This window comes from Papilio xuthus, unplaced genomic scaffold (assembly GCF_000836235.2).
Source record: "Papilio xuthus unplaced genomic scaffold, Pxut_1.1 DF825928.1, whole genome shotgun sequence".
Lineage (NCBI taxonomy): Eukaryota > Metazoa > Arthropoda > Insecta > Lepidoptera > Papilionidae > Papilio > Papilio xuthus.
In genome coordinates this window covers 1,909,073-1,922,295 of record NW_013532721.1, presented here as the reverse complement: position 1 = coordinate 1,922,295, position 13,223 = coordinate 1,909,073, and the positions used below count along the sequence as shown (strand labels likewise).

At 34.5% G+C, this 13,223-nt stretch overlaps 2 protein-coding genes across 2 annotated transcripts in view; one reads left to right on the top strand and one right to left on the bottom strand.

The window, feature by feature from the left end:
• Positions 1 to 2,938: 2,938 nt before the first annotated feature.
• On the bottom strand, positions 2,939 to 9,079 carry LOC106125041 (E3 ubiquitin-protein ligase MARCH4). Its single transcript, XM_013322127.1, has 6 exons — positions 8,573 to 9,079; positions 6,845 to 6,966; positions 5,952 to 6,096; positions 5,457 to 5,577; positions 3,290 to 3,623; positions 2,939 to 3,211 (listed from the first exon to the last, which is right to left on the bottom strand). The coding sequence occupies exons 1-6, from the start codon at positions 8,775 to 8,777 to the stop codon at positions 2,939 to 2,941; spliced, it is 1,200 nt and encodes a 399-aa protein (XP_013177581.1). The 5' UTR covers positions 8,778 to 9,079.
• A 550-nt stretch (positions 9,080 to 9,629) lies between these two features.
• Positions 9,630 to 13,223, top strand: part of LOC106125370 (nucleolar and coiled-body phosphoprotein 1) — a 4,832-nt gene continuing 1,238 nt past the window's right edge. The window contains exons 1-6 of the mRNA XM_013322543.1: positions 9,630 to 9,825; positions 9,998 to 10,095; positions 10,341 to 10,461; positions 10,645 to 12,006; positions 12,356 to 12,448; positions 12,779 to 12,919. Coding sequence (XP_013177997.1) covers positions 9,718 to 9,825; positions 9,998 to 10,095; positions 10,341 to 10,461; positions 10,645 to 12,006; positions 12,356 to 12,448; positions 12,779 to 12,919 — 1,923 coding nt within the window. The 5' untranslated portion in view covers positions 9,630 to 9,717. The remainder of the gene's footprint in view (positions 9,826 to 9,997; positions 10,096 to 10,340; positions 10,462 to 10,644; positions 12,007 to 12,355; positions 12,449 to 12,778; positions 12,920 to 13,223) is intronic.

The following is a 13,223-nucleotide window of genomic DNA, read 5'->3' as shown; positions in this document are numbered from 1 at the left end:
CACTTCTCTCTATAAATGGATAGGTCATTAGTTAGATATGACAGCTTTTGCTTTGTACCGACTTAAACGCGTCTGTTATAATTATTTCCATGTCAACATTAGTTAGAATTCTCACCACCGCAACCGTCAGCTCCAAAATGGCGAAAATCAAATAAGCACAAAACACCACGTTTTATAGCCTGTCCATTTATAGAGGTGAGTCTCTTTGGGTCTTTAATTATAATCGTTTAATTGGTGTTACCATATTACAAAACAATAAAACGAATTATTACATCTCTAACTTCTTTACAATTGATTAAAACGACGTCTTAGTTTATCAGATCACATTATAATATACATTATTTACAATCGCACATAAATAAAGTTATAATAAATGTGACAAAAATATTTAAACGTGTTTGGACATAAAGGCGGGAAAAATGACAACTAAACATTTGCTGGCTGAAAATGCTTAATTTATCAGCATACGAATTGAATATCCTATAAAGATGATATTATAAATGCCTATTAGATCTTAATTAAACATGAAAAACTAAACATTAACAATTATAATTGACTTAATATTGCGACATTAATTTTAACGGGATTACATTGAACGAAAATATTTTACAGACATTAATATCTAGACATTAAGATATTTTACAAATTAAGAAAATGGATTTGCAAATACGACAATGTACAATGATCTCCAATTAACATTATAGGTTCCTTGCTTTATCCATACATTGGATGATACAAAGTACGATAAGGCAAGAATTACCTTTCGATTTATTAGCACCAAATGTCAAATGTATATTATCTATCTACTTACAGATAATAAGCGATGCTTTATTACAATGCCTATCTAAAATAATTTAACAGTTGGGTATCAAGGTAAAGAAAGTTTTAAACAATATAATTATTTAAATATTTAAAGTATATATTTTTATTACTTACATCTGGACAATTAATCTAAAGAAAAGTTAGCCTCATGTAACCGTTGATTTCTGACACCAAAATATCAGTATAAAACATATATCCGTGTCCCTCATCTTTGACAAAACATAGATAACAATATGTTTTAAACGGGGATTCTGATCTCAGAAACCCATGGTAAATAAATCTAGTGGTATGACACCTAATTTTAATTTATTAATTCATACATTTTATTTAATTAATGTATGTATTTAGAGGGAAGATTAATGTTGTATAATAGTAAAAAAATGATAAATTTGAAATTTATTTAAAATTAAAAGGTAAATTAATGATAAAAATAATTACTAATACAAAGTATGACTTTCTTCACATATCTCAAAGTAAAAATCGAAACTAGGAAATTGGCTATATTTTACTATTTCCCAAAAATGAACATAACAAAATGCCCTTCTATTATTATTTAAAACCAACATTTAACTATCCACCTAAAAATTACCAAGACTCGTTACAAGATTGTTAGTAAAAAACATATATATTGGTTTCTACCAGTTATTTATAAACAAAAAAATCTTGTTTAACACACTAAATTTCAATTTACACATATATTTTACTCATATTGATGTTTATTAATAATACTACGAGACCCTAAAACTAGTAAATCCTAGAGAGCCTCAATGGGATGGAAGAAATGTTTTAAGACATCTTAATTAAAAAAAACATTAAAAATGTAACGAGCTGCTATCAAGAATACTGATAATTATTACGTACTTCATATAGGACGGATTTCGAATGGAGTTTTTTTTGATTCATTGTAATTTCTGACCATTCTTAAATCTAAAATTTGTATTGCTTTTGCCAAAAAAAATTGCCTTAGTAAGTTTCGGATTACATTAATTTGATGCTATTATCATTTCGACTAATTTATATTTAATGAAGTTTAGTTAAGTTAAATTCAAGATAACCGCTCGTAAAAACAATATATATTTAGGTAAGAATATAAAATCACACGTTTTTACACAACATTTTTAAATTAAAACAATATTTTAGGAGCCTTAAATAAAAAAAAGCAAAAAAAAAATGAGACGGATGATTTCCATGTATACACTTTACATATATTATATTATATATAAATACTATATACAAATAAATATAAAGAAAATGATCGATAGGACAATTTTTTTCTAATAAAAAAAAAACAATTTTGCTAAATTAATAACTATTGGTAATTAGAGCATAAAACTAAATAGGAAATTTACTTGATTGTGAATATTGTTATAAATTTTTCTAAGTTACCAAGGAAGACACACATAATATGAGACATTTTTTATTGAAAATTCATGAAAATATTGACACAATTTTCTTCTATCTCACATTGGGCATCAATGACAGTAATTATATGGTGGGCAATAATATGTTGAAAATAAAAATGTAAAATACAAGCTATAAATGGCGTTTAAATAAAATTAATGTAATACAAATGTTATAACAAAATAAGTTTAGGATAAATGTGAAGATACAAAATACTTACATCAAGTTTCGGGAGGCTTGTCGATAACGCACGACGTCACAAATCAAACACGGTCACACAAAATGGGCATACGATGTTGGTAACCAAACAAATGATAGAAATATCTGAGCGAATTTCTAACTTCAATATCGGGCTTTAGTAATAATTTTGGAAAAATGACTGATATACTTAATTCAGTAACTACTTCCCTAGCAAACTTCTCTACTACGGAGCTTCATTTTTATGCACATTAAATTTACTAATTAGATTTAAGATATTGGCGATTTTTTCCAAAGCGTATCGATACATCTTCATATAACGTTAAATAGGTCCATCACAATCGCACATTCCCGAGTTCCTGACGCGGCAGGATATCATCAGTGATCGCTCAGTCGACCTGGAACTACGACCTGACATCGTCGGGTTTGAGTTCAGTCGAGACGACTACAACTAGTACACGGTGTCGTCGGTGTAGAGCAGTAGCGGCGGCGGGGAGCGGCGCGCGGAGCGGCACTCTCAGGAGGCGGGGTCGGGCGGTGCGTGGGGCGGGGCGACCGGTGCGTGGGGCGGGGCGAGCGGCGTGTGGGGCGGCGCGTGCGTTACGAGGGGCGGGACGTGAGCAGCGTGCGGCGGCACGGGGGGCGGGGCGTGCGGTGGGAGCAGGCTCTCGCGGCTGGCGCGCAGGTTGGGCAGCGAACGCGCCGCTCGCGCCTCCCTGCGGGCCTCCAGCGCGAGCAGCTGCCGGATGTCGGCTTCGAGCGGGTCCACGCTGATGTGGTATACTCCTCCCTACAAATCAGAAGAAACAACTTGAAGCCTACGGTTCCTATGTATTGGGATACAATTAGCGTGTGTATAATGCCGTACCTCGAGTGCGGGCGAGGCGGAGGCGGGCAGAGGTGCGGGGGCGGCGGGCGCGGCGGGGGCGGCGTGGTCGCGGTCGGCGTCGGAGTAGCGGCGCGCCTCCCTGTCGGGGCGGTCGTGTCGGTCGTGTCTGGCGAGCGCGGGCAGGCGGCGCGGGTTGCCGCGGTATGTCTCGAAGCCGCCGCTCTCGTCCTCCTCGTGGTACGCGGCGGGCGCGGGCGCGGGCTCGATGTTGGCCACCACCTGTCCACGCGCGCTGCGCTCGCGTCGCTTGCTGCGCGGCGGCGGCGACCCGCTGATAGGCAGCTTCTCTGGCGCGTTTTGGATTAATAGTATTCTGTAAATTTAAAGGCAGACGTCTAAATAAAATACTATTAAATACCAAATCTCATACATTTTTTTTAATTGAAACCCTTTAACCTTTCACATATTTTGCTTACGAATTAACATCTATATCACTTAAATTAACTTTAACTAAAAGTGTTCTCACCTACATATTTTAAATATAAATTAAATTTATCAGCACTGGTATATCTTTATTCAATACATGTAGACCACGCGCAGATCACCTTAGGACATAATTACAATGTTATAGATCAAGTAAAAATATTAAGAAATACTAGAAACAATAAACCTTGAAAGTAATCATTAAAAATGAAGTAAGAAGAGGTATGTTTTGTAACATTGCATAGCATTTGTCAATCTGTTATGAGGTGTTTGTGTATTGACTTTGAAACATTGTCAGCAGTCAACAAACAATACATCCTATGCGATGCGACAAGAAAACATTCAGGAAAAATGTTGTTTATTCATCAGTGACGTCTCTTTTGTACAGCGATGTATGTATTTATAGAAATGACTGCTGCTCAAGAAATTGATCGATGTTTTATTACACCTAATGCGATCAATTATTTCCTATTAATTTTCCAGAAAATTCTACGATAATTGAAATAGTTTTTATACGAATTTACGTTATATGTAATTTACATATGTAAAATCTTGGTAAAGTTTATCTCGTGTTTTTTTGTTTAAAAAAAAATGTCAGCTATATAAACGGATACAATTGCAGTTTCAAAAGACCTTGACATCACACGTCAATCTCTCAAATGCCGTGCACATTTGTCTAAACACGCGTGTTTGATTTTTTTTGTCGTAATAATAAAAGACGTGGAAATTTTTCGCTTAATTGTTTTTATTACGAGAGACATTCCTTTCTGCCAGTTTTAAAAGAAGGCATTTAAAATTCAATAAGAGCTTCCGCGGCTCAGGGGTTAAGCACTTTATTTGTAATCTGCGGGTGCTGGGTTCGAATCCCGCCATGTACCAATGTGTTTTTCGATTTACACATTTACACTTATCCCATGTTCTTACGGTGAAGGAAGACATTGTGATGCAAAGTGCACATATATGTGAATAAATTGAAATATATGTGTAGTCAACCAAGCCGCATTGGGACAGCGTGGTTGACTATGGCCTTTTCACCCCAAACTATGGTTAGGCCCTGAGTGCCTCAGTGGGGACGTATAGAGAGCTGATGATGATTTATAAAACAAACTAATGCAAAGTAGAATTCTAGAGTTCTACTCGGTTGAAAAAGTGTATGATTATTACTCACACAATATTGATTTATCGGTTATGGTAATAAAAAGTAGCTGAAGGCGGCCAAATGGTGTCGCAACCGTATACATTATAACAAAACATTTCGCCATGCATGTTACAGATAAGAAAGTATAGTTCGAGGCACGATAGTAGAACTAGTGCAGACGTCAATTTTCTAAAACTTATCACCCCACGAAGTTTACTCCAGTGAAACGCCAATAAAGTAAATTACTGCTGAAATATAGATCAACAAAAAGTCGCAAAGAGTCTCTAAGTATTTTTCATCATTCTATACTAACACACTTAATAACTCTTAAAACAACCGAGCGAGCTGGTGAAAAAATTACCAATAATTAACATTTATCGTAAGCAAACGTACTGGGGAATAATTTTTCAATTATCGATACCAACAAACAAACTGTCTCGTATGTCTATATCATGTATGATTGTATCGCTACAGTTTGCAGCATCAAGACTAGCGGGTATTTTGTACAAGAGTAGATTAGATTGAAGTACTCCAGTATCCTCTTTGGCTTACTGGCGAGGGTCCGGGAGCTAAAGTAATAGTTACCTATTGTGGGCGCGCCACCGGTTGCACAGGTGCAGATACTGTCGGCACTGGATGTACATGAACACTGCGCCACCAGTAAACCCCACCGCCACCACCACCAGCTTCGTCCAGAACGGCCACGCTGCAACACAAACACGACATTACAACTATCTATTTGACTATTGGCTTTAAAACCAAATAACAAATAAAGTCAGAATTATTTTCGTATATATTAATATAAATGCGAAAGTTTAGATGGATGGATGTTTGTTTGAAGATATCTCGAGAATGGCTGTATAGATCTCTCTGAAATTTGTTATATTTGTAAACATAGTATTGAACACATGGGATACTAATAAAGTATTTTTAATTTCGGTCGGACGGAATCGCTGGTGATGGCTAATCTATCATAATGAGCTGTAAAAATATATTTAAATCTTAAGGATGTCTATGATGGGTGTTAACATGTTAACACGAGAACCTTCTTGCTCATTTATATTCTAATACGATGTTTACCAATTAGCCCCCTATTGACTTCTTCGACGGCGCGTTCGATGAGCACGAAGAGTGACCACATGACGCAGAGCGCGGCGACGCAGTGGAACAGCACGGCGCAGCACAGCCGGCGCCGCTCCAACCCGGACATCTCCAGCAGACGCCACTACCACACACAATGCTACGCTACAACCATCTCTATGTTGCATATAAATAAAGCTGTTATCAGTGTGCAGCATTTGTAGAATCAAACCCAACTCTTGACTGAGTATCACGTAGTACCACGCTTTGAACAAATCTTCCATTTTTTTACTTTAGAACTTGGATCTCATGATTGTCGATTACGTCGGTAAACTATTATCATGACACTAAGCATAGTAACAATGTTTTTATATTTATGACGTCAGTTCCCAGTTTCATACAATTGGCTAATACGCGAAAAAGCAACGCAAGGAAGCAACCAAAAAACTTATAAAAAAAAAGCAAATGAACAATTTTTTTGCGATAAAAACATTTTGTAGACGAAGATGAATCATGTATAAAAACAAAGTATCAATGAGTTTTTTTACATTTTATATAATGAAAAATCTAATGCATAGGGACTAGTTTATCTATTATTCCCACTATTATTGAAGTAAGATCTTCATAGAATGGATGTATCATATTGAAGGAATGGCATTTATCCTAATTCTAATAACCCCCATCATGGGTACATATATTTTGTATATAAAACTCCAAACATATTACTATGTATCCAATAAAATTATATCTCATTTTGTAACAACATACTTTCTATGCTAAGTTATGCAAAACAATTTGATAAACACAAAGCAATTTACCATTGCAATAGGATTTGTTTATACTTAAAAATTGGCTTAATTCAATGGTGTGTGATGCAACATCATAAAACTTACCTCATTGAATGGTTTTATTTTTGTATGCATAATGAAGTTAAATTTGCACAATTCACATGATCGAGTTTCCGAGGCTGTGAGCCATTGTTGCAGGCAACTTTGATGTACATATTTTAGACTGCCTGTAAAGAAATTAAAATAATTTATAAAAAATCACCCATTTTGAAATAAACCATATTATTTACAAGACATAATCCTTCAAAACCATAATGTTGATGTGGCAACTTTGAATGAACCTTCAGTACTTAATTAATAATTTAATATTCTTTAAAGTTAGTTTTCTAAACCTTAAATTAAAATCCATGAAATGTTATCATTTTGGGCACCAAACTTGAATATTTTTTTTAAAAGAGTATATCTAACAAAAAAGGTTCTATAACAAATTTCACAATATACAGTGGACAGTAATGTATATCCTTTATTCATCAATTCCATCACATGTTTGCATGTGACATGCTCACATCACATATGTATATACACAACACACTACATATATACATCACAAGGTCAAGTTGTGTAAGCAATAAATGTAAAATTACTTATGTCAATACATTCTTGCAATTTGCTACTAACCTTCACCTAATTGATTTTATTTAAAACTCAAACATAATTAAACATCACAATTGTCTTATGTATTGTATTCTCTCATATAATTTAATACAGAAAAGTAAGAATTGTTTAAATCAACGGTAATTTAAATTAATTAAAAGGGTTACATCACTTAACAAACCCCAAAAGAGATAAAAAGAGTTCCATAAAATGTAACTCTTTTCATTCATTGGGTTAATCTGTTGTCAAGTGAAATATTTTCTTTCCTTTACAGTCTTTATAAATTTGCGATAATTGCAATGTTTTTTTGTAGCTAATCCATGTATTTTTTAGGTTTTTGTACTAAATGGCTGACATAAATTAACCATTTACCTCATATGTACAATATGTATGCTTGTTTTCAATCACAGTATTGCTTCATAAAGAAAACTGTATATTTTTCTTATATTTCATTGGTTACTAATTTAGGTACTAATCTATTACCTTCATAAATAAGTTTTAATATTTTATGCTATTATCATCTATTTTTAAATTCATTTTATTAATGACATATTATATTAAACATAATCCATTATCATGCCATATTTTCACTAAATTTATTGACGCAATAGGAAATGATATACACAAATAAAATTGTTTCATACTTTCTCATTGTAACAGGTAATCACTCACGGTTTTTATAATAGAAAATGGTCCAATTTACATTACTCACAACATAGCAGAGACATTTTTGCTTTTTTTTCATATTATTTATCATGGTTTAACCCTCACCTACTCTATGTTTTTATTTATTTTTATTCCAAACCAAACTACTGCATTTTTTACTGTTTTTTATATTTTCTGCCATAAAAATTAAGACCCAAAAAAACTTCAAAACAATGTAAATGTAATCATTTCCTAATTTTAAGAACATTTTTATAAAAATATAGCGTGATTCACTTGTGTAAAGTATTATTAAGGGTTATCCTTTAACTAAAATAGAAATTCATTTTCCACTTTTAAACAATAGTAGAAATAATTATTTCTAAACATAAAACATAACAGCTGTGTCCATTTGTAACATGTCAAAATTAATTATGCAAAAGACATTATCATGCAATTTACATGTTAGTATAAATTACAACCATTGCTTGGTCAAATAATTAATGTATTTCAGGGTGTAGATAAAACTGAGCTCACCAGAACAGTAGCATGGTGCCAGCAAAGGATTATGAGCCTCACTCTCGCAGTGACAGATGCGACAGATGTCCCCGCTCGAGTTACTGCAAGACGTCCGGCTGCTCCCTGATCCGGCTCTCACCGCCTCCCGTACACATCCACCACCACCCCATTCCCAGCTTTCTATATCAGATGAATTCTTCACGTTTATTAGCTGGACTGGCATTATGTCTACTTTTATTTCTACCTCAATGCCGCTCGCCTAACATATTACACCTCGTTTACGACATTATATTAATAATAATGATCGTGATCACATTGCATATCGACAAAGCAGTCATCGGGTAAGATGTCACTTTTTCATTTCACAGAAACCTATTCTACATAACTATACAAATAATTTTGAACACCATTTAAAAAATATTAACACACTTAGCAAGATAAACACAATATATACGATGTCTTTTTATAGTTGGTTACTATAATATCCTTCATCCGTTCAACAACAAGACAAAAACATCAATAGCTGAACTGCTTGAAACATAGATTATGTAAAAATATAAAAACCAATTGTCAATTCATTTTCCTGTCTCAATTTTCATCAAACACCAAAGCAAACTAGTAAAGTGAACCTTATTGCGAGGTGTTAAGACTTGGTACAGAACTTTTCCAATCTGTTTAATGAAATAAGAGAGGAAGCATTCGGAAGGTCTCTTTCTAATATTTGCCATACGAAAAAAATCGTAACTTTGGTAGTAATTATTACATTAACGCGGATGAGCTTTTTTTAAATATTTCTACAAATCTAATGAAAAATATTTTGCAAAGCTTACATCGGAACAAAATATCTAAAGCTTTGGGTTAGACAACAAAACTCAAACACTCACAGTATTTAAAATTACAACCGTGTATTACATATTTAGTAACGTACAAGAAGCTCTAATCGGTAGGTCTATTATAGCACTAATATTTGTAACAATCGTTATAGAATAGTCATCGACAAAATATTCGGAGCGCTGTGTACCTATCTACTATTTTATACATTTTATACTCTATGCTAAATGTCTACGGTTCTGCGATCTTGCCATTTTCTATCTCTTTGATCTTGTGGTCTGTGGTCTTGCGGCGGCGTTTCTTTAACCGCTGTTGCTTAATTTTTTATTAAAATGGATTACCCTGTTAATATTAAGGCTGATGCCATTACACTTGTTAGTCAGTTTATCCAAACAGTTGATAAATCTTTGGCGCAGAAATTCATCGAAAAATCTAAATTGGTAAGTCTGCTGGAGACTAAACCCACGTGTTAGCCTAATGTATCCACACGTGGTTCACGAAATACTTTAGACATACTTTTTTCGCATACAAAACAAAATTAATAATGTGGTTACCTTGCTGTCTAGCTACCATTTCTTTTATTTAAAAAAAATAATTTGCTTTTTTTTTCAGAAACCAAGTTCAGACAAATTACCAAACCTATGTGAAATTATAAAAGAATATATAAAGCTGAAAAAGGTTTCTGCACTTAAAGATTTGTCGCGCGAAAGGTAATTAAAGCCATGTCCATTTCAAAGATTTTTGTGTCAAATGTTAAAGCTCCAAATTTCAGTAGCATTTTTTTATATTTTACTCACTTTTAGACTCTTGTATGTGAACGTATATTAAACCTGTGGTAGATTTTGTTAATAAAAAAAATACTTGACACCGTGAAAATCATTTTCTATAGTTGTATTCTTAACAGCCAAATATGGTATGATAAACACGTGTAAATATTTAGTTCTGATGATTCTAGCGATCAAAATGAAAAGCCCAAAAAAGCTGCTCAAGTAAATGGCAAGGCACCAGTCGCTAATAAGAAAAAAGAATCCTCTGATTCTGACAGTTCTGAAGATGAAAAACCATCCAAACCAAATGTAAGTCACTCAAAATTTAGTAAATTTAATGGTACTTGTTTTACTTAATATGATGTTAAAAATTGGTATATTGAAATTTGGTGATATTATTTTATATTCGTCACTACCTCTGATTATGTTATCGCATTTAGGTAATTTTAATTTTTTTTATATATTTTGCTTAAACAATGTAACATCTTCTAGGCTAAAACTGTAGTGCCTAAACCACAAGCTAAGAAACCACAATCATCAGATGATAGTGACAGTAGTGATGATGATGCTACAACAAAACCTAAGAAACAGCCAGTAAAACCACAACCAACAAATACCCCCAAAGCTGTTAAAAAACAGTCATCTTCTGATGACAGTAGTGATGATGATAAGAAAACTAAACCACAACAAAATGCAACTGTGAAACCAAAAGCAACACCAGCAAAACCTACTCCTGGAAAGACTCAAGTGACCAAAAAAGAGTCTTCAGACAGTGATGACAGTAGTGATGATGAAAAGAGTAAAAAGCCAGCACCAAAACAACCTGTCAAAGCTGCACCTGCAAAGCAACAAGAGTCTTCAGATGATACTGATGACAGTGACGATGAAAAACCTAAAGCCCCACAAAAACCTGTCAAAACACAAGCAACTCCTGCTAAGAAACCAGGTAAGGTAGAAACCCCGAAAAAGCAAGCATCCTCAGATGACAGTGATGATAGCAGTGATGATGACAGTAAAAAGAAGCCTAAAGTTACCCCTAAGGCTCAAGTTACACCAGCTGTCAAAGCTACACCTAAGAAGAAAGCATCTTCATCAGAAGATAGTGACAGTAGTGATGATGAAAAGAAACCAGCTCAAAAACAGGCTAAACCAGCTGTTGCAAAACCAACTCCAGCTAAAACACCTGCTAAAGTAGATACACCAAAAAAACAAGCAGCATCCTCTGAGGACAGTGATGATGATAGTAGTGATGATGACAGTAAAAAGAAACCCAAAGTGGTCTCTAAAGTACAAACCACACCTGCTGTTAAAGCAGCACCTAAGAAACAGGCATCTTCATCTGAAGATAGTGACAGTAGTGATGGTAATAAAAAACCAGCTCAAAAACAGGCCAAACCAGCAGTTGCTAAACCATTATCGAAGCCTACTCCAGCCAAGAAACAAAAATCATCCTCTGAGGACAGTGACAGTAGTGAGGATGAAAAAACAGCCAAAAAACCAGCACCAAAGGCTGCACAAAAACCACAAACGAAAAAGGAATCTTCAGATGACAGTGATAGTGAGGATGAAGCTCCCAAGACATTGCCTAAAACACCAGTGAAACTTGCCACACCAGCCAAGGCACCAGCGCAGGAGTCATCTGAAGATGATAGCAGTGATGATGATGCCCCTAAAAAGACTCCTGTATCAACACCAAAATCAAAACCAGCTAAAAAAGATTCTTCAAGTGAAGACAGTAGTGATGATGAACCTCAAGTCAAATCAACAAAAGAAGCAGCTGAGTCATCAGATGACAGTGACAGTGATGGTCCACCTGCTAAAGTAGCAAAGAAGGCCAAAACTGAAAATGATCAGGTATAATTTTTTACTAACACTTTGTATTAAAATTCCTGGCATTGCGGGGATGTCCATGGACATTGGATCAAATATTTTAGGCTGGTAACTTGTTTGCCCCCCTTCTCTTATAAAAAAAATGAGTGTCTTCAAAGATCTTTGTTCTGAGAAAAGTATTTCTATTCTATATTTTTTTTTATTTTACCCCAAGAAATAAAAAAAAACCATTGCAACATTTCTAAAAAAATGACGACATGATATTGAATTACATTAAAAAAATGATTAGAAAAAATATTTTGCTAACCCTCCATTCATTAAAAAATATTATTGCCTGCTCCATAATGTTGTCTTATTAATTGTAAACTTTTAGGCTACAGAAAATGGCTTCCAAACTGGTAAAAAAAGGAAAGCATCAGGAGGAGATCCCACTCCAGCTAAAAAACCATACAACAATTTTGTAAAGGTAAGTTATTAGAGAAAAGTGTTGATGTGGTATGTAATAAAATAATTAGCTTTCAAGAACTTACAGCTTATCCAAAAATGTATAAATTCAGTACAAAGAATTATTATATATTTATAAATTATTTTGTATCTAATTAATTTGTCATATGAAAAAAAGGATTTCTTTTAAAATATGGTGGGGAGAAAGGAAAATATGGATAATATTAGTCACTTGAATCACCTTTTTTGGTAAAAAGTCTCATTTCTATTCACAAATTTATATATCAGCTTTAACAAATTTATCGCAAATACAAGTTGATATTTTTTCAATTGGCATCATAAAATGTTTTAGGGCACAAAAGTAGTTTCTACACCCAGTGAGAAGGACAATGAAGGAGATTCAAATGCAAATAAAACCACCCCATTCAGACGTGTTGCCACTGAAAAAGTAGAAGTTGATCCTAGACTTAAGGATAATTCATTTGAAGCTAAGGTAAATGCCCAAAAATTTTCAAAGCCAAGGCAACTCCATGTTTGTTTTCGGATACAAGCAACTATAGCGCAGTGGCTTATAATTTCGGGCATTTACTTTAAGTCATAACATTGAGTTGTCTTGGTGTTAAAAGTAACATATCTCTCGATCAGGAGGGCGAGGAGCAAGATGAAGATGAAGTTGATGGTTCACCACATCACAACACCGGAAGGGGCGGGTTTAATCGTGGCAGGGGAGGATTTAACGATAGGGGCGGCAGAGGAGGGTTCAGGGGTCGCGGAGGTTTCGATAGGGGGGGCAGGGG

Coding starts and splice junctions, on each gene's coding strand:
- LOC106125041 (XM_013322127.1), bottom strand. CDS start 8,777: ATGCCAGTCCAGCTAATAAACGTGAAGAATTCATCTGATATAGAAAGC. Junction 6,967..8,572: donor GGCACCATGCTACTGTTCTG/GTGAGCTCAGTT, acceptor ATTTCTTTACAG/GCAGTCTAAAATATGTACAT. Junction 5,578..5,951: donor AGTCAATAGGGGGCTAATTG/GTAAACATCGTA, acceptor TTTGTGTTGCAG/CGTGGCCGTTCTGGACGAAG.